Here is a 22,263-nt window from a genome sequence, read left to right as displayed (position 1 = left end):
TAAATGCATGGTAATGTGCAACCCCGGTGGTTCAGGGGTTTAGCACCGTCTTCGGCCCAGGGTGGGATCCTGGAGACCAGGGATCAAGTCCCATGTCTGGCTCCCTGCATGAAGCTGCTTCTCCCTCTGTGTCTCTGCCTCTCTCTCTCTCTTTCTCTGTCTCTCATGAATAAATAAAATCTTTTAAAAAAATAAATAAATGCATGGTAATTTCTGTCTCCTAAATAATCTTTCAGCATTATTTCTGTAACAGGTACTATTCTTGTTAGGTTGTTTTTTTCCCACAGTTTTCCTTGTTTCTTTAAGTAGGCTCCACGCCTATGACCATCATGACCAAGTGGAGCTTATCCCCATATATAGGTTTGGAAGGTTTAACATTTGAGAATGAACAACATATTTCACCCTATTTACAAACATAAAAGGAAAAACCATACGATCATCTCAATAGTTGTAGAAAAGCCTTTAAGAAAATTCAACATCCATTCATTAAAAAAACACTCGGCAAACTAGTTAGTAGCTGGAGTAGAAGGAAACTTCCTAAGAGACTTCATGGTGAAACTCTGAGGCTCTCCCCTTAAGATCAGGAAGGAGGTGGAGGGGTATTCACTCCAGAGGTGGGAGGGCCACAGCAGGGTGACAGGCAAGAAAAGGAAATGAAAGGCACCCAAATTAGAAACACAGAAGCAGAAAGGACACTATTAGCAGAAAACATGACTGCCAGATTGAAGACAACCCTAAAGTATCCATAAGAAGTTATGCGAACAACTCAGTACAATAATATATCAATATACAAAAGTCAGTTGCATTTCGAATACTAGAAACAAGCAATCAAAAGTTGAAATTTGAAAAAAGAATTTACATGTCAAAAAGTATGAAATACTTAGGGATAAATCTGACAAAGACGTGTCCATTACAGTGATGGGTCCCCTAAACTGTACTTTTTAGATCTGTGCAGCAACTTGTATGTTGGTTATATTTCAATGAAACTATTTAAAAATGCAAATAAAATACCTCGACTTGGAGGTCCTGGCGCTTGGGATTGTGAATGAAGAAGGTGAAGTTTTCTTCCCACACGGGTTCATTGGTTTTGTATCGAATCTGAAAGAAATAACCAAGTATCAGCTCTGTGATATTTTCTGCAGAAAAGGGCTACTGAGACTGTGTTTATTCATTTACTGTGTTTGGAAACTTAGGATAACTTTAATTAAATTCCAAGACATTTATTTACTCAACATGTGATATTACATATTAATTGTGAAAAGTGTTCAAAGGTGGGTACAGTCCAAAGTTTTCAGAGTGGGTCAGGGGAATGAACTGTGTGCCCATCCCAGTGACGACCTCAATTGCTCTGTCTGGTCGCTGTCCTACCTCTTCCTCAGGGACTACAAAATGCTGGTAAGTCAGGAAGCTTCCTAAATTGTGAACATTTAAAAGTGAACAATGGGGGCATTCCTGGGTGGCTCAGCGGTTTGCCTGCCTTTGGCCCAGGGCGTGATCCTGGAGTCCCAGGATCGAGTCCCATATCAGGGTCCCTGCATGGAGCCCGCTTCTCCCTCTGCCTTGTCTCTGCCTCTCTCTCTCTTTCTCTCTCTGTGTCTCTGATGAATAAATGAATAAAATCTTTTTTTAAAAAAAAAAGTGAATAGCCTGTAGCTTTAAATAATTCACAAAATGTTTTCTCTTATATTAGGAAAGTGGAAGGCATTACAGCAACAGCAATGCCCTCTCAATTTTTTTTTAATTTTTATTTATTTATGATAGTCACACAGGGAGAGAGAGAGAGAGGAAGAGAGAGACACAGGCAGAGGGAGAAGCAGGCTCCATGCACTGGGAGCCCGACGTGGGATTCGATCCCAGGTCTCCAGGATCGCGCCCTGGGCCAAAGGCAGGCGCCAGACCACTGCGCCACCCAGGGATCCCTGCCCTCTCAATTCTTAAGCAGAATTGTGTTTGTTGAATTTTAAGGACTGCTGACTATCTCTCCAACAAAATAAAAGAGCATTCCAAGGAAACTCAGAAATTTATCCTATGTCATTCACTCACAAAATTAAGCAAAAAACATGTATTTTTAATGCTATTTTTAAAAGCGAACAATGTGTTGACCAATAAAGAAGTATGGTTAACTATGAGATGACTGATTTGAGAAAACAAGAGAAAATATGGAAATCAATGATCTCATGCCCACACCATCAGCCAGCTGACAACAGTTCTCATCTGAGACCGGCAACAGTCACATCCCAGAAAACTAGTGGGCAGCTTTACCTTGCTCTCCTGGGCCTTGTGTCCAACTGACATCTGCACAAGAGGATTTGGATTGCTGTTTATTTTCTTCCCTGACTATCCAAAAAAAAAAAAAAAAAAGAGAAAATAAGTAAGCATACATCTTGAAATGGGGCTTACTGAAAATGAGATTATTGGCTCATATTAATAATCACTTCTATTTATTTCTGATACTTCAGTTACAAGGAATATCTGGGAATAATTTAATTGGAAAAGAGTTGCTGAGTATATCCCGAAGCATAATTGTATCTACCATGAAATAAATTTAAAAAATTCCTGTTTGTATGCATTTTTTAAATGTTAAAGTCCTTCATTTTTAAAGCAAATTATTTTGGAAAAACAGAATCTTCCAAAAAATCTTTAATGCTAATTCCAGTTCTCAAAACTTATCTTACTGGGATAAGAGGATGATTAATTGCAGCGAATGGAAACAGAAAAGCATGAGGAAGGGCAAAGGTAGGGTACAATTCAGAACAGTTCCCTGGTTGGAATAATAAAAATACTACAAAGTATCAGAGACGTCTTCATGTTTTTAACTGAGTACCTTCTGTGCAAACATGTAGCTATCAGGTATTAAATCTTGCTTACCAGCTCCTAAGTTAATTCTGACTGGAAGAATAAACATCAATCTAGAATTGCATTAAATTAAGCAGATATAAATATGAGAAATATCCCGGAATGAGAAAAAATGGTAAGAAGCATACTTTAGCAAACAGGTGACAGAACACAGTAAAACACAACATATATGGGACATGAGGTTTATTTATAACTTAGCCCCACAAGATGTAGTTAAATATCTGTGTTAGTGAGAATTAATTAGGTCATAAAAATGTTTTTTAAACAATTTCAGAGTCGATCCTCAACACTGCAGCAATGATAAAAATAGGCATCGAATTCATATTATCACCAAAATAAAATATTATTAGCCCAAACATACTGTGACAATTTATTTTCTGGTTCATCTTTTTGATGTAAATAAATTCTGCAAAATGAAATAAATATTGTTAAAAAAAAATATCCAAAGCTATAGACTGCTGGTAGAGAATACTAACTTTTCTCCTAAATCCTTCCTTTAATACTGGAACCCTGGAGTTCCAGCAGAGCACAAGTGCTCTGTAATTGAAAATTCTATTTCTGAACTCCCCATGCAGCTGGATGTGGCCAGGTAACAGTCCGGCTTTCAATGAGGGGCGACCCGACCGCCCTCCACAGTGCCACTTTGGGCTAGAGGTATAGAATGGCAGAGCCCTGGGTCACGATTCTGTTATAGGGAAATAAAATTGTCTTACTTAAGATATTGCACCTTCTGATAAATCAGCTGCTTTAATATAGAAACTACTTCACAGTTAATGTAAGTTACTTCATCTCTGAAAAAGCAGGCATTCATTCCTGAGTTACTATACCTTATCAATTCTGAGACACACTTTTTTTTTTTTTTTTTTTTTTTTTTTTTTTTACTTTCTAACCTCTCTTGAAAACAGAATGCAACTTACAATTGGTAACTTTATATATTTATTTTTGAGCAGGTCCCAATTGTGAGATAGCTGTTCTTACTTTAACTGATTTGTTTTACTTCTATTTTCCTTTTGTTGTGTGTGATGTAACAAAAATCTGTATTTATCTTAAACCTAAAAATTCTTCTAATAAACATAAGCACTACCAAACCTTAACTGGACCTTTTTTTCCTCTTTTAGTAGTACATAAAATAATGGTGTATTTTTAAATGCATGATGTTTTAGATTCCATGAAATAAGGTTAAATCACTAAGTCTCCTACCGTGATGCAATATTTAAAATGTATGAGCATGAGTCAGAGACACAAATATAATGAAAACATGAATTTTTATTTTGTTAGCATTTTTTAAATTTTAAGTAGGCTCCACGCCCAAAGGAGGTTTGAACTCACGGCCCCAAGATTGAGAGTCACATTCTTTACTCACTGAGCCAGTCAGATACCTCGAAAACATGAGTTTTTAAGTTAGACTATCTTGAATTATATTTCAGCTGTTTGCAATTGATTGAGACCTACATATTTCAACTACTCGAACTTTGGTTTTCATGTCTAAAAAATGTACACAATACAGTTTCCAAAGCCTTGTTAGGTTTAAATGAAATGATGTCCTAACAATAGCTACACTAAGCTCTCTTACATGCATAATCTTACTCAATACTCCAAAAAAGATCGTATCATTACCAGTGTCTAACAGACGATTGAACATTTTGCCATAGGTCACATTGGTAAGTGTTCACACCAAGACATGACCTAGAGCCTTCGTTCCAACCATAGTGTCTCACTGGCCAATGACCCTCCAATATCACAGAAATGGTGAAGAGAGACTGTCAATCTAATTCCTTCCAGTGTATTTGGGGCAGTTACTTCAACTGCTGTGCCAACTAGTACTATAAAGGAGTAATTCACTGCTAGGCCACACCTCATCTCAGAGTAGGTAAGGGCTTAATAAATATTATATTGGAAAGTAGACACTGTTTGTCTTCCTCTCTTTTAAAACTGAACTATTCTTCTAGATGAAGCTGATTAAAAGCCATTCCTGATTCCTTTGGATAGAATTTTCTTAAGACAATTACATTTAATCCACCCCCTCCCCAATATTTAAGCCTTAAACATTCAAAGAAATCAGAGAGACAGAAATAAAACACTGTAAGTCATAGAAAACAATTTAGCCAGAAAATACATGTTCATGTTGTTTTAGGGAGTGGAGCTTAGTTTTCAATATACCTCATTTAACGAAATGTAAAGCTTCTCAAAAGATCTGTCACCCAAACTCAGCAGCACCAAAAGCCATGAGGCAACCAACTCAGAGACAGCCCTAACTCAGCATATTGGAAGAGGTGATTTCTAAATGGATAGTCACACTCCACAAGGAAGGAATATCTTGAAATCATAATCTAGAAATTGGTTAAGTTTTTAAACAGATCTTCTCTTTCTCCATTTTCACAAATTCAAATCCAAATAAAATGCAGATGATTTAAAACCACCTTAGATACTGCTGCCTAAGGCCAATAAGACAGAAGTCTAGTTTACCATATTGGTACTTTATAAAATTTATTTTCACAGTTGACAAATTCTAACTAACAACTCTTGGGTAACAAAAAAAGCATCTAATTAGATAACTAACTACTACATTAGTAGGGAGGCAATTTGTCAATAGACCCATGAGAGTTAAAAAGCATCATCTCTTTCAATATGTTTCAATTAACTTTTCAAAGGGAAGCTTTAGTTTACCTTTAAAGCTTTCTGAACTGCAGACTTCTTCAAGACATCAGGGTTAAATTCTAATGGGTTACTCTTTCAAGTCAGAAGAAAATGAATATACCAAGGGTTAATAAAACATGCAATGAGTTTTGTAAGGTTAATGACATGAAAATTTATGAGAACAAAAAAATTTTTAAATGAAAACCACCAACAAGAATGACACACACAAAAAAAAAACAATAAAACTGATTGTTAGCACATAAAATCCTTCTTTATGAGTAAGGTTTCATCTGAGAATAAACCTTTAATCTATAAATATCAAAACACATTTCCTCTATGATTACTACAATCCTTTAGGATCACTGTTCTTTTTACTCCCAGCCCTCTTGTCTTTGGGATTTGAAAAATCCAGGAGGGACACTTTAAGAAAGGGTTTTATTTACTATCCTTTACTTGAATAAAACCCTAAAATATCAACCATAAATACACTACAGGTTTTATCTGAACTACAAATGAATGGGCTGTCAATGCCCAAACTGCTCACAAGTCAGATCATATCCTACCCTAGCAGATGCAACTTTACTTCCTTCTTTGTGCAAACCCACAGCAGGTGTGGGCCTTCTCCACTTCACTCCCATTCTCTCCTAAGCATCAAATGCAGAGGCATCTTCTGATCATATCACTTCAAAAGTTTGTCCTGGCTTTAAAGTTCTATTATGGGTTTTTTGTTCTACTTTTATCGACTTTTTTAATTAATTGATTTCTTGGCTTACAGAGGGTGACTAAGTTGTTCTGTAAGCTCCTTTATGGACTTCATATGACAAACTGCTTTTTTTATTATGTTTTCATTAAACAGATTTCATAATGAAGAAAGATGGACAACTGGCTTCCCCCTGCCTCCTGTGGCCAGGTGGGCCAGGTGAGAAGATAAAAAAAATTTGGCCATAAGGAATTAATGTGACATAAAGGCCAGAACACTGAGGTGGCCTGTGGAGCTTTAAAAATGGGATCCATCAGATCCCCAGGAGCCGGGGTAGGTGAGGCTGGGAACCACTGCCCTGAGGTGTGAGGACTGACCATCTTCAGGTGTCATAAAAACCTTTCTGAATTTCACTTTGGATGGATGTGATCTAGGCTAAGTATATATATTATTCTAACATGCATCAGTGAAAGCAAAATGAGGAGAGAGGCCGTGGTGTGGGTCAGGGTGCTAGCGGAGCACTGTGAGATTGTGTAAAGCTGTATAGGCTTCAGGGACAGGCAGGCCAGATCACACCGCTGCACTAGGAGCCCACGGTGAGCCCTGGGTGTCACTGCATATTCTGCCAATGGGCTATTCACTGTAACAGCTACCTGCACTTTTAAAAGATTTTTAAGTAATTTCTACCCCCAGCGGGACTTGAACTCACAATCCTGAGAACAAGACTCACATACTCTCCCAACTAAACCAGCCAGGTGCCCCTGCTTTGTTTTTAAAAGATTTTAAAGTAATACCACCTGTACTTTTTAAAAGTGAGATGGCACCTGGCATCATCACACCCAGTGGTCTTCACATCAGCTAGCATATTTATATAGAAAGTAGAAAGTATATAGAACACTCATCTCAGATAAGCTCCATGGACAGCTCTATGAGCTTACAAACTTGAAGTGATAACAAATATACTTTAAACTAGGAAGGAGTAGACAGCTGAGCTTAAATTCTCGCTCTGTGACTAACTGCCTGTGACCTTGGGTCTGTCCTCAGTCCCTCACACTCTATGTGCTGTCTGAAAGTGATCATGAGGGCCTGAGACTAAGTGAGCCATATAGGTAGAGCCCCTGGAAGGTGCTTAGCAAACGTATGCTACCATTTAAGTCTCAGGCTGTAAAGCCAGCCACTGGGAGCCAGAGAACACCCTCCATGTTCCAGGTTCAAATTCAGCCTGAAATTTCATCAAAAGAAAGAGGCAAAGTGCTGACAGTCTATATTGTCAGGAAGCTCTTTCCAAGAGGAGAAAGTCCTGTAACACTAAGGGTTTGCAGATGGCCTCAGTGGTGGTAACACATGCCTGGGGTTGGAAATTAAGTATTCTCAATAGGTAGAAGCTAAGAGTCTTCATGGAGCTGGCCTTTATTAGAAATACCAATGGTATCAGGCCTTTGAGGGAAAATTGAGAAAGCAATGATTTAATTTCACACTGAACACCAATGGGTTTAAAAAAGAAAAAAGGCAATCAAATAATTTCAAATTTATTTTATAAAACATTTTGTTAATGCCTATATTTGAATCGTTAGGCAGTACTAGTATGTGATTTTGAAAATGTGGGAGGAAAGCTAGTTTTGATAACCCAGCAATGTAGGAGCTAAATATCATGTAAAGCAATTAAAAAATCCTGACACAAGGTCAGAAATATTTCCTAAGAGTTAGAGAATGAGAAGTAACTGAGGAAAGCTGCTGTAGTTTGGAGCTTCTGCAGCAGCAACAGCTCACAGGACCATCTTCCACTAAAGAAATGCCTAAAACAAAGTCATTTTATAAAAACACGGCAGAGAATGGTTGCCATATGCATCAGTGGCCTCATTTTGACTTTTAATATGCCTTTAACAGGAACAAGCCAAGAATGAGGAGCCCATCCATGGTTACCATTTCCTGCCTCTGTGACTCTCCACAGCTCAGCAAAGCCTTCAGGGTCTGAGTCTTTACTTCCCTGGCTATAAAATGGGACAGAACACCTAGTCTTCAAGTTTTGCCCCACCCTTCTTTTTTTTTTTAATAAGAATAAACTGAAAATGCACGTGGAAATAGAAATGGAAATCCTTCAAAAATGCAAAGCACTACCACTATTAGATCCAAAGGCTAAAGAACTTTAAGGACCTCACTATTTATTGAATTAAATCAGTCTGGAAAGAATAACTTTCTAGACTGATGACTAAGCCATTGGTGACCTTCTCTGACCTCAAAGCAAGGAAGAATAACTGTCAGCTAAAAGCACCAACAGTACTGGGAATCAAGGCCCCAGGAAACAGACATAATGAGATCGGAATCAGCTTCCCAGAGAAGGGTTAGAAATGTTCAATTATCCACTCCTGGAAATTCTGTAAGTTCCTTAAGAGAAGCTGAATCCCAAACCCAATATGCTTTTTTCTCCCGTAGAAGCTCTGGGTAAAAAGTGAGGGAGAAGGTAAGTTTCCAGGGTAACAGGTGGACTTCTGTCCTGACTATCCGTGAGGCCACGGCTTGCACTTTAGGGAAAGCCAAGTTCTGACACTCCTGTGTTTTGTCAGGAGGAAAAAGTAGATTTAAGGAAGTTTTTTGAAAGCTTGCAAAAAAATATTTACATCTCACACTGAGATGAACCACTATGGCTTCTTCATGACTCACCAGGTTTGTTCATCTCATCATCAGATGCAGTCACCAAAGTTGGCTACAGCAGTGTTACTTTTACAAAACAAGCACAAAAGAAACACACGGACAGTAACTGAAATCATGCAAGAAAGTTTAAAAAGCATGCCACACCATTCCACCAGAGCGTTGATGGCATTAGAAGTTCCAGCCCACATTCTAGCAGTCTCCATCAAAACAAAAGGAAGAAAGAACACTGAAGAACTCACAAATAGTGCTCTATAGACTGAGGTAGTATTTTCACAAAACACTAGTCCCGACGCTCGCCTCTCTTTTAAGTAGCCACACCCAAAGTTTCCCTCGTAGATACTCTTAGGAGAGTAGAAACAGGAGGAGAAAGCAAAGAACGGTGGATTGCGGTCAATGAACGCACAGGAAGCCGTAATAAACAGGAGTGCAACGGCAGAGTCAAAGCATCCCACAGAAACGCAGGAGGACCGGTGGGCAAATGCTCCCATTTAAAACAAACACCCAACAGGGCAGTGGTTTCACAAAGATCCTTTGCCTCTGACACCCAGAGCATACTTCATGCACAAAGTGCCATCTTAATAGATTAATAAATTCACTTTTGCTTTTGTTTTGCTTACGTGATGTTATTCAAATTTCAATTTAACGTGACAAAATATACAGTTTGAAAGAGGCCTAATTCTTTCTTGCCAATTCACTACTACTATTCTTTGTATCCTAAAATATACAACAAATTCACTTCCATCAGGCATTATAAAAGACTTTATAACAAACATTACTATGATTATAAACAAAGTTCTGCTGTACGAGAAATTCTGTAGGAAGGTTAAATTAAATAACAACTTTCCCCAAATTGAAATTATAACAGAAAAAGTCACAGAGTTAACTGGAAGACAGGCCAAAAAGTAACACTTTAAGAAAAAATAAGGATTTGTAAAGTTAAAATCAGTCAACCTGTACTCTTCACTGAAAGAGTACAGTCACATATAATTACACACAGTGCTCAATTACATCTTCTTGGTATTAAAAAAATGATCATTTTTAATATTTTGTTAAAAACTTTAAAACAAAGAGATGCACCAAGTACATTTATTTCTTTTTGAGCTAAATGTAAGTAAAACACAATTTTAAAACCTTGAAAGGTGCTAAGTGAAACTAGGGCATTTCATGAGATAAAGGAGATAATCTAGCTGTGTGAGGTGAGGTAAAAACAGCCCAACATGACACTCAGATGCAAACCATGAAGGGCAGTGAACACACTGCTTTCTTATCTGTCTCCACCAAGTAGATGTCAACAAGGGGAGCACAAGGGGAGATTACATGCAAATGCACCTGGATGGGTGAGAATTTATTATAATTTTGGGAGGAAAACAACCTGTACCTTATGGCTATAGTCTATGGTCTTTCTTTCACCAAATTTCACAAAACTAGTGGTTGACACAATGAAATAAAGAATGGCCATCTCTTGAATAAGTGAACTGGCACTCAGGAGAAATGATCAAAACGATATGTTTATATAATGGTCACACTATCCTAAATAGTGAGTTTAAAGTATGGTGCTCCCAGTGAGAATGGTGAAAATTAACAAGACAGGAAACAACAAATGTTGGAGAAGATGTGGAGAAAGGGGAACCCTCTTGCACTGTTGGTGGGAATGTGAACTGGTAGAGCCACTTTGGAAAATTCTGTGGAGGTTTCTCCGAGAGTTACAAATAGAGCTACCCTATGACCCAGCAATTGCACTGCTGGGGATTTACCCCAAAGATCTAGATGCAGTGAAAAACCGAGACACCTGCATCCCAAAGTTCATAGAAGCAATGTCCACAATATGCAAACTGTGGAAGGAGCCTCGGTGTCCATCAAAAGATGAATGGATAAAGAAGTTGTGGTATATGCATACAATGGAATATTATTCCGCCATTAGAAATGACAAATACCCACCATTTGCTTCGACATGGATGGAACTGGAGGGTATCATGCTGAGTAAAATAAGTCAATCGGAGAAGGACAAACATTATATGGTCTCATTCATTTGAGGGAATATAAAAATTAGTGAAAGGGAATAAAGGGGAAAGGAGAAAATGAGTGAAAATATCAGTGAGGGTGACAAAACATGAGAGACACCTAACTCTGGGAAATGAACAAGGGGTAGTGGAAAGGGAGGTGGGCGGGGCGTTGGGGTGACTGGGTGGCGGGCACTGAGGGGGGCACTTGGCAGGATGAGCACTGGGTGTTATGCTATATGTTGGCAAACTGAACTCTAATAAAAAAAAAAAAAGTGTGGTGCTCACGTGAATGAAAATAGTATGATTTTTCTTCCCCACAGTCATTACCTTCAAAAGCTGTACTTCACAGTTTTTTCTAAGAGCAAAACAGTTATGATGCAAATGAGTAGGGGCACTTGCTCTGAGCTGCAGGAGCTGAGTGTGACAGATGACCAGGACAGTGTGCACCAGGGGGGAACACCAGAGGCTGCACTCCGCGGCCCTGCTCTTCCAGGCTGCCTGTCTGTCATCCTGCCACACTACAGCCAGGATGGACTCTGGGCTTGTAGGCAGAGCTGCTTCATTTTACTTCCATGACAATTAGAGACAGCTTCCATCTTTAGGTAACTCTATTTTAATAATTAGTGAGTTTCTACAGAATATCTTCTCCTCTAACTACAAGGAACATTCCTTTCCTATGTGACGGAGATGTCTTCATAAAACATGTCAGAGTAAAAATAATTCTGAACATCTGGATAAATCAGTAAAGTGTATAGACATAAATTATAGTCGTGAAGCAAATACACACTGATCCCTTCCCTTTGGTGCTCTCCAGGTGGGAGTGAAGTGAAAACACAGGAATAGTAACAGGTGACACAGTGTGGCTGAATGCAGCAACATCTGCTACCAGGAAAGGAGCACCCAAGGGAGCTCCCATGGCATTACCTACCGGAAGGTTCCTTGCTGAATCCAAATACAAGATCAGCAACGAAGAGGAAAGACCATCATTGGCTTGGTCTTTGTCAGCCCTGATGTCTGTTAGCACCTATGAGGAAAGGACAAGAAGCCTCAGCAGGTGTATTTCCATAAGATTTTAGACTATTTCTACCTGATTATGTCTGCAATGCTCAAGAAAATAAGAGGGGGTGGGGAAATAAATCATCCAATACATGCAACACAAAGAGAATGAACACAATAAATATACTTTTAATGACAAGAATCTGTATGAATCAACTAAAGAAAGCAAGATAATCTGTGGCTCTCCACAGCCTCCATAATGTATCAAGCACAAAGCATGAAGATCTCATAAAACAGGTGGGAATGACCTGTAAATCTGTCTTTCAAAAAAAATTCCATTATCTTTAATTTATCCCTGACATGACTGTAGTGACTTATAGCACAGTAATCAAAATTACTGCTGTTATTTTTTAAGCCAGTAGCAAAGTGCCCTGAAGAAACTACTCTTAGCTATGAAGGGTGGTGGTTGTCATGGGAAACACATCACAGCACCTTGTCAAGGTTTGAAGCATTTGGCATTAACGTGAGCCACTCCAGCTTCAAGTGGAGCTTTCCTCTGGGGACCTCGTCCAGGGCGAACCACTGCGGAGAGAATGCAAACGTTCACACAAGTACTCCTGAGTCAATCTTTCCAGTCAAGCAGCTTCCACAAACATCAAGAGCTTCTCACGTGAGGCACGGACAGTTGGGGATTAGTACTCAAGGACCAAGGCCTACCATAGTTCACTTTGTGTCCTTCCAATGAGCCAAAGGCCCCAGAGGACACAGCAGCATCAGGCTGGAACCAGCCCAGGACTGCCTGCTGACTGGGGGCCGTGCTCAATGCTTTACTTACATGAAGGGAACCACTGTAGAATAAATACTATTTTCATCCCTAATTTATACACAAGATTCAAATGTCCTCTAGTACAGTCCAGTATTATCAGGCTTCCATGTATAGATTTAATAGAATTTATGTGCCAGGAGATAATAGAACACTGATCCCAAATACGGAATTTCATTATCAAAAAAGTTCACATGCTTGTTTTTAACCACCACTATACTACTTAATAAAATAGCACACGACTGTTTCAGCTTAAAAACCACAAAGCAATTAATCAAAGATAGTCCCCAAATCTCAGTGTTGAGAGATTGCCCTGAGTGCAGAGGAAGGAAAATGTGTTACTCTGAAAGCAGTGGACCTCAACACTTACTTGGTTAATCATGGCCTACTTATCCCAATTATATCCATCTTTTAGAAGCCACCTCAAAATTTTCTTTTTTAAGAATATTTTTTATTCTGATAGCAATATCTTGAAAGTAGTGTCTGCTTACTGTCAATTCTCACTGTATTTATAGGCAGCTTTCACGTGACCATTTCTCACCAACTGCACTGTGCTAGCTGTTATTAACTCTAGCTTTCTTTAAAAAGCCCACTTTTAGGAGGCTTCTCATAGCCTCTATCCTGACTCCCAAAGGAAGCACACACCTGCCTGAAATAGTAGGTCTGTGCTTGTACTCTTATGAATTTCTAGCACATGGGGGGCACTCAGTACATACCATCTGATTGAGCTGTTGAACTTATTTCTCTTCACTTTGTTTTTACTAAAAGGCCTAAGTTCTCAGAACATTGTGTGGGGGCAGCAGGTCTATCAATGCTCATGAAATAGAATAATACTCAAAGAAAACTTACTTCATCTAAAAGGCGCTCCTTTTCAACTTCAATAAGATCAATCATAAGACTATAGAAATAACAACACAACAACTTTAGAACATAGAAACACACTTCTTACAACTGAAATAACCTTAAACATTTGTCTACAAAAAGTGCTCCGGAAATGCATCAAAATGCTACAGTTTATCAAGAAAAGACTTCTTCCAGCTCTTCATACTTATCCCAAAACTATGAAGAGAAGTAAGGAAACAAGCCAGGGTGAGTCTCTGGGAGGTGAGGATCCTCAGTTTGGCAAAGCCAGGATCAGGTGTAAAAACTGCGGTCTGCCCCACAATGTAGCTATTTACAATGTGCCAAAAATGTCTGCAAGCCCCTCGGCGCTGCCATTCGTCGTCACTACAGGGCAGTCACTGGGGCCGCCTTCCCATCCTCGCTCCATAGCCCTGGACCATCGGGTCTCTGGAGCCCCACAGGGGCCTCTGGCTCCACTGAGAGCCCCTTCCATTTCCCCTAAGAATCCTGCTCTACCGCAAAGCCTGGAGCTCCCCCTGCAGAAGCGGGAGATGAGGATGGGAAAACGGCATTCCATCTGCTCTAGCACCTGCCCCTACACCAGGTGAGCCCACCCAGCTCTTTCCTGAGCTATCGCCACAACCCCCAGTCTCAGTCCCTGGTCCTCTGGGCCACACAGTGGCTTTATTAGAATGTACATTTGATCTGTCACTGCCCTGCTTATAAGCTCTCGGTCACTCCTTGTTAAACCTCTTAATGAATGAAGTCTGAAGTCACAGCATAATGCACAGGCTATTCTTGAAGAGGCCAAATCTGTCCAATGTCATCTATCCCTTTTTCTTTTTGCTACAAGAAATTCAGTTAAGTAATAAACATCAGGGTTAGATATATTTTTTAAAATATCTTTTTTAGCTGTACTGGTTATTCTAAGTAAGCAAATTTATTTTTCCAATGTGTAGGCACGGTATAAATTACTATCCCTCCTGCTCCCTAAATAACTCAACAAATGGAAAAAGTTTAAAAACTCGTTTCTTCAATCTAGAGTGAAGCTGCCAGCATGGTGTGAGAGCTGGAGAGCCTCACAGGCATCAGGGCCACACTCCACATGTGGCTTATGAGCACTTCAATGGGGGCAGTACAACTACAAAAGTGAATTTAAAATTCTATTTACTTGATTAATTTAAATAGCAACATGTGGCCAGTAGCTGCTGTGACAGACAGAGATGTAGAATTTTTCCTTCTTGTCCTTAAATGTAAGCTGTTTTAGGAATAAAACATACTTTAAGAAATTTAAGGTGAAACAAACATTTTACCTAAGAGCCACGTAAAAATACATGCAACACATACATAGGCCTATTTTTTGAAGCTGTATTAGTTTTATGTGTGACCACTCAGAAGAAAGGTACCCTGTGTTGTCCTTCCCAAAGGGTTTACCTTCCTAGGAAGTCATCCTTGTCTGGGTCTTCATCAAAGAGCTCAATCTCTAATTCCTGTCCAGGATGTTCATAGACTAAAGCCTGAAAAAATAATGAGTAGTTATCTCACATTGTTACTAGCGTTGGCAGCAGCTGATGATGACAGTAGTTAACAGCACGGTGTATTTCTCTCATGCAAGTAGTTGTAAAGCACTTTCACATCATCGTCAAACCAATGTGTCTGGTTTGACACACAGATTTTCCCATGGGAAATCGTGATGAAATACGTGCTCACATAGTAACATTCTACTGTTTCCAGTTTTCTGGGATTGCGTTTCCACTGCTCCGAAATGAAGTCCCAAGGCAGCACCCACGAATGGTACAGGCTTGGCACATCTCTGTAGTCCTAAAGCAGCTCTGGTCAAGTGCTGCTCCTGGGGTAGCTACAAGTGGTGCTCCATTTACCACCACTTAGAGAGTAAGACATCTAGCAATAAACAGAATCAGGAAGATGGGGAGCTGCTGAAGTATAAAGTGGATAACTGTTCTGGAGAAAAATTTTGCAAAAAAAAAAAAAGGCATAATGAGGTGGCAATTCCACTTTGAGAAGCTGATCTGGAGAAAAGTGGTCAAGTGAAGAACACTACCTTCACGTCGCATTGGTAACAGCAGTGGTTCCAATGCTGACATGGACAGCCAAGATCTCTTTGGGTAAAGAAATGATGGGATCTACTCAGTGAATGGCAATGACAGGTCAGGTCCATCTCTATGTACTGACACAGAGATGTCTACATGTATTAAATGAGAATTTACAAAACATAATCTCATGTTTGTAAATGGTTACATATGTTAACAACCACAGAAATCATTTTGTCAATTATTTACTGTGACAGTTTAATGCAATTAAAGTTTAAAATTTATGTGTTGTTTATGTGTTAGTACAACAAGAACGTTGTAAGGTAGGGACAGAGGTACAATACTTTAAAGATGGGAAGTTAAAGCAAAAATGATTTGTTACCCTCTAAACCAACCACACTCCTGTGTCACAGAAGTGGAATCAGAACGTGCGGAGAAGCTAACTGATGCCACTGGACATATCTTACCTCATATACCTCATTCCACTTTGGACTGAGGCTCTCTTTGATGACCTTGCTTTGGAAGATTTGGTTGCCAACTCGAATAATTCCATATGGGTCTGACTTTCCCTTGATGAGTCCCTTAAGATAAGTATCTTTCCCTTGAAGATCCTGAGCTTCAATAAAATGTATCCTTAGAACACCCTGAAAAGGAGAAGAATGTGTGGATGGTTTGCTGGGTCATCTGACAGACGTGGAACAATGACTGCATGCTCACAGAACGGAGAGAGAATGAAACAAAGACCCTTTTCCTGTTCAGCGAGCAATAAGGTAAATGTGCAATGTGTCAGGTGGCAGTGCTGAGGGAGACGAAGCAGGGCGAGATGACAGTGTTCGAGTAATAGGATCCTGAGTTGGGAGGCCACACCAGGGAGGGGGGTGAGGTGTGAGCTTCCTGGGAGATTTCTGGCAGGGTCCAGGGGAGTGTGTGCTCCAGGAGCCTGAGCTGCAGAGCCCCAAGGCTCACCCAACAGCCATCCATTTCAATAAGACAGTCACTGAGAAGCACCACTACAGGAAGTCTCAAGTGTTACTAAGCCCTCGACAGGCACTCATGACTTCAATTTTTACAACAATTCCATGAAAAACAATTGACCTTGGAACAAAACAGGTTTGAACTGCACAGATCCACTTACACATGGATTTTTTTCGATACACAATTATAAATTTTCTCTCCCTTATATAGTTTTAGTAACATTTTTTTCTCTAGCTGACATTATGATACAGAATAGTACATAACATACAAAACATGTGTTGTTTCTGTCATTGGTATGGCTTCTAGCCAAAACTAGGCTACTACCACTTAAGTTCTGGGAGAATCGAAAGTTATACGCAGATTTTCTGCTGCTCAGGGTGTCAGTGGCCCAACCCGTGTTATTCAAGGGGCAACTGTACTGTCGTCATATTTATTTTACAGATAGGAAACTAAAACTTTGAAATACATACTATACTACTCATGGAGTTTATTTTTATTTTTATTTTTTAAGATTTTATTTATTCATGAGAGACACAGAGAGAGAGAGAGAGAGACATAGGCAGAGAGAGAAGCAGGCTCCCCACCGGGACTGGGATCATGCCCTGAGCTAAAGGCTGACGCTCAACTGCTGAGCCACCCGGGTGTCCCTACTCATGGAGTTTAAAGCAAACTTTTTTTTCCCTAAAATGTTTAATTGGTAAAATAAAAAATACTTACTCACACTTCTTTCAGGGCAAACAATGGCGGTAACATTAGCACAGGGCAGCACTGTCCTCCACAAACCCTTTTAAAATTACCAGGTAATAGTACTGACCCAATCAGCGAGGGAGCAGGGAAGCAGCTGGCTTCCCAGCTGCTGCCAAGGCAGGAGGAACCTCCCTCCCACCTCGGGGACAACCCAGTGGCCTCCCCAGGGACACACGGGTCTCCTCCTTTGGGTCTGCAGCAGACACAGAGCAGTGGTGCCAGAGCCCCCTGCGGCCTCCCGGCTCCGGTTCCCTTTATTTTTAAGGGGAGTGGAGAGGGAGGCAGTGGGGGAGGAGAGGGAAGGAGGAAGAGACAGACAGGCAGGGAGGAAAGGGCGGGAGAGGGAAAGAGAGAATCTTAAGCAGGCCTGAAGCAGGGTTTGATCCCACAACCCTGAGGATCATGACCCAAGTGGAAATCAAGGATCAGATGTTTAACAGACTGAGCCATGCAGGCACCCCTGGGGGTTTCACTTTTAAGGGTAATGCTCTCACTAACCTGTGAGGGTCCATGCACGCCAAGCACCTCCTCTCTGACCAGTGGAAGAAATTCTGTCCCTGACTAGAAAGTTCTCACTGTCTTTGAGGCTATGTAGTTTATGCAATTGAAGGCAACCCCAATATCTGTGACCTAATTGTGTGTGCTAAGCATCACCCCCAATTTACAGATGAAGAAATTGAGGTTCACACATGCCAAATAATACGCCCAAAAAGCAAAGCTGCTGTTAGACTCCAGGGCTGTGACTGAGATCCACGCCTTGCCTTTTCCATCCTGTCCAGGGCAGCTGTAACACAAGCACTGTCTCTGCCCTGGTGCTTATGAAATGACTCCAGAGGTAAACCATACTCTCACAGCTGAGAGAAAACAGTCATTATACAAAGTGCCCATCACTTAGACTAAGCTGTTATGTTCTGATAACACAAATAGTATGTGTTTTCTGAGATAATTAAGCTGTCACAGTGATCTTTCATGACTTGCAGTAACATTTGCAGAATTAAATCCCCATAAGCACCTTGGATGTTCACGGCTGGGGTTCAAGAATTGCCCTGAAGTCTCTGAGATGCATACTGGCCAACCTTCTAAGGAGTGTGATAGGACAAACTATTACATCACGATCCTAGTGGCAAGGTCACTTTTAAGAGAATCATGAGAGGGCATCTGGGTGACTTGAGTGACTGTGTCTGCCTTCAGCACAGGTCATGATCCCAGAGTCCTGGGATCCGGAGTTGGGCTCCCTCTGCCCTCCCCCTTGCTTGTGATCTCTCAAATAAATACATCTAAAGAGAGAGAGAAAATCACAGGAAGTTATAATACCCGAATATGTGATAAGCTTCTTTGTGTCTATGTCTAAGCGTTAATGAGTGCTCAAGCATACTTACCTTTGGTATAGGAAACCGCAATTGAGCTATTTGAACTTCACTGACAAGAGGAACAGTGATCCGATTGGGAAGCACCAGATAGTTTGATATTATATCCAGAATGATAGTATCCGACAGACCACTATCAGGTGGGAAGTAAAAAGAACAAACCAACTATCAGGCATAGCAACACTAGTTATCACTTTAACAGTTAACTTAGCACAAACTGATAACAACACCCCATTTACAAAGACAGAATTGTCTAATTTCTTAAAGACAATATTTAAAACAAGCAGTTCAATACTTTAGCTGCAATATGGCTACGGTGACTATTATGTGGGATACATACATAGCTGAGAACACGCAGTTAATATTCTGGCTACATTTCATAATATTCTAAATAATGTTTCATATATTCCTACATAACTTCATCATTGACTTAATATTGACTAAGACACATTACATTTCTTTTTAGCATATTTCAAATGTTCAAAAAACTGCAAGGAATACCATAACAAACATCTTCCCTACTCATTCCATGTTTCTTACATTAAATTTCTCCCCTTATATATTCACAGCTCCCAAAGAAGTAGAATAATTTTTTTTTAATTTTTTTATTTATTTATGATAGTCACACAGAGAGAGAGAGAGAGAGAGAGAGAGAGAGGCAGAGACACAGGCAGAGGGAGAAGCAGGCTCCATGCACCGGGAGCCCGACGTGGGATTCGATCCCGGTTCTCCAGGATCGCGCCCTGGGCCAAAGGCAGGCGCTAAACCGCTGCGCCACCCAGGGATCCCCCAAAGAAGTAGAATAATTTAGTTTATTCTCTCTTCACACTATATTTGGGAACTGAATACTGTCACAATTTTGAAATTCTATTTGCCACTGCACAGAGAACTCAGTAACATGAATAAAATGTAGAAAATAAACATGTTTTGGGCTATTCTTTGGGGTAAATGTGAGCATTGAGGACACTTTCTGAAAGCACACATCAATGAAGTTTCACTGATGCAGAAGAACACTTTTTTTTTTTTTTTAAGATTTTTTATTTATTCATGATAGTGAGAGAGAGAGAGAGAGAGAGAGTCAGAGACACAGGCAGAGGGAGAAGCAGGCTCCATGCACCGGGAGCCCGATGTGGGATTCGATCCCGGGTCTCCAGGATCGCGCCCTGGGCCAAAGGCAGGCGCCAAACCGCTGCGCCACCCAGGGATCCCAGAAGAACACTTTTAATCAGAACTGAGAAGTTTGAAGAGAATCTTACTTCCCGCCCATACTTCTGAGATGTGAACACAGAGAAATACCTACTGGGACAGAGTGAAAGGCACAGTCTTGCAGTAATAACTGAACATTTACTGGAAGCTGGGTATCCAAACACAGTAACAAGATAAGAGGTCTTACCTTACTTAGGACATTTCAGTTCAAGATGGAAAAAAGACTGAAATACCCAAAACCCCACAGAAAACACTGCTCTTTTATGAAGAGGTCAGTTAATTAGACATTAATACTCTAAAGAGACAGAGAGGATTTCAGCTGGCAGATAGTCAGATATATGCCCATTAAGCAGTAGTGTGAGGTGGGCCTTCAGAGCTTCAAGATCAAGCATATTCTCAGTTTAGTCATTTCCTCCCAAAAATACTAGGTTTGTTTATATTAAAAAATTTGCTGGAACACAAGATCCTTTGATGATGATATGCTTCAAATGCCTTGGTGGTAGGCCAACCACCTCACCACCACCTGGCCATACAGACTGAGGCCCAACACCCAGGAAAGCAGCAGCAGACCCATCCTGATGCCTCACTCCTGCTCACCTTTCTACCCTACTGCACACCCACCAGCCTCCTCAGAGCTGCGTCAGGGCTGCAGTGCTGCTCCTAATCACTCCCAACATCTAGCGGGCCCCTCTGCTGGTCCTGGCTGCTGTCATGGTCAGAAACAGCTATTGTATCTAGGCCTGTCTTTCAGAACTGCCTGCTCATCACTTTGTTTCTTTGTTTCTTTTTTTTTTTTTTTTTTTTTTAAGATTTATTTATTTATTCAGAGAGAGCGAGAGAGAGGCAGAGACACAGGCAAAGGGAGGAGCAGGCTCCACGCAGGAAGCCTGATGTGGGCCCCGATCCCGGATCTCCAGGATCACACCCCAGGCCGCAGGCTGCGCTAAACTGCTGCCCCATCGGGCAGCCCTTATTTCTGTTTCTCCCATAATTCTCATCCCTTCCTATACCTTTAGCACGGAGTTTAGGACTCTTCACTGATAGGGGTAGCCAACTTATGGTGAAGTACAGTAATTTAGGCAGTGTTGCTACTTCATAATACCTTGGGTTATGTTTTTATTTTTCATAAAGATTTTATTTGACAGAGAGAGAGAGAGAGAGCACAGCAGGGGGAGAGAGAGCGAGTGCACAGCAGAGGGAGAGGGAGAGAAGCAGGTTCTCCATGTGGGGCTCAATCACAGGACCCCAGGATCATGACCAGAGCTGAAGGCAGACGCATCACCCACTGAAACACCCATGTGCCCCGGGGTTCTGTTTTTAATCAATGAATACAGCAAATAGATGCTCATTTTGTAACCCTCAGGGCAAAATCTGTTAGGTTCAAAGTTACCGAATATTTACTCTTGTAAGATTTGCCATAGCAGTGATTGCTAGAAAGTCTTTAAGTGAGAAAAGCACAGCCCAAGTTTTAAGTATATATGTATATATTACGTAACATTTATATAAATATAAAATATCTTTTATTACATAAATTTTACATAATTTTGTTTATATACATCCTATATAAATATATTATTTTATTTAAAGGGGATGTTTTTATATATACCTTTTATATCATAGCTCTGGTTCGAACTAGCGTGTATTTCCTTCCAAATTTATAATATACATGAGTATATATTTTTAATGACATATATAATTCTCTACATACTAAATATATTTTATATATGTGCATAGAAATCTATATATAAAATAGCTTGAAGCTATTACTGTATAAAGAGAATCTGTCATTATCATTAAGTACAACTGAGTGTATATGTTTCTCCATGTGTATAGACATATATGTGTGAGTGTGTATAATTTGTCTTTTACCTTATTTTTAAAGATTTATTTTTGTGAGAGAAAGAGAGAGAGCATGCATGAAAAAGCAGAGGGAGATGGAGAAGCAGACTCCCACTGAGCAGGAAGCCCAACATGGGGCTGGGTCCCAGGACCCTGGGATCATGACCTGAGCTAGAGTCAGACACTTAACTTATCCCCCAGGAGCCCTTTCACTGTATTTTGTATTTTTTAGTAGGCTCTATGCCCAACATGGGGCTTGAACTCCAAAACTCTAGATCAAGAGCTGCATGCTCTACCAACTGAGCCACCCAGGTTTCTCTCTTTTAAATAAATGATTTGAGATGGACTCCCCCAGCAGCAGGCTTGCCAAAGGTAAAATACGCCCTCTGGCTCACTCTCTAAGGGAACTAATATAATGCTATTTACAGGGTAGCTGCTTGACAAGCTTGCATTTATTTTCAGTCCTCCCATGATGCATACAACAGGAAAGCAGAACAAACACATTTAAAAAAAAAAAAAGATTTATTGATTTGAGAAAGAGAAAGTCTACGGGGGGAGAGGGAGAGTC

At 40.3% G+C, this 22,263-nt stretch overlaps 1 protein-coding gene across 3 annotated transcripts in view; it reads right to left on the bottom strand.

Moving 5' to 3' along the window:
* Nucleotides 1-22,263, bottom strand: part of ESYT2 (extended synaptotagmin 2) — an 82,310-nt gene that overhangs the window by 11,090 nt on the left and 48,957 nt on the right. Inside the window, exons 8-17 of one of the 3 annotated variants that reach the window (XM_077849484.1) lie at nt 18,663-18,783; nt 16,029-16,205; nt 14,945-15,027; nt 13,517-13,565; nt 12,337-12,426; nt 11,777-11,872; nt 9,085-9,186; nt 5,524-5,586; nt 2,263-2,337; nt 1,012-1,098 (exon numbers count right to left, since the gene is read on the bottom strand). In XM_077849484.1, coding sequence (XP_077705610.1) covers nt 1,012-1,098; nt 2,263-2,337; nt 5,524-5,586; nt 9,085-9,186; nt 11,777-11,872; nt 12,337-12,426; nt 13,517-13,565; nt 14,945-15,027; nt 16,029-16,205; nt 18,663-18,783 — 943 coding nt within the window. The remainder of the gene's footprint in view (nt 1-1,011; nt 1,099-2,262; nt 2,338-5,523; nt 5,587-9,084; nt 9,187-11,776; nt 11,873-12,336; nt 12,427-13,516; nt 13,566-14,944; nt 15,028-16,028; nt 16,206-18,662; nt 18,784-22,263) is intronic. The other 2 variants (XM_077849485.1, XM_077849486.1) reach the window with 2 other exon arrangements.

This window comes from Canis aureus, chromosome 15 (genome assembly GCF_053574225.1).
Source record: "Canis aureus isolate CA01 chromosome 15, VMU_Caureus_v.1.0, whole genome shotgun sequence".
Taxonomy (NCBI): domain Eukaryota; kingdom Metazoa; phylum Chordata; class Mammalia; order Carnivora; family Canidae; genus Canis; species Canis aureus.
This window is presented reverse-complemented; position numbering and strand designations above follow the sequence as displayed.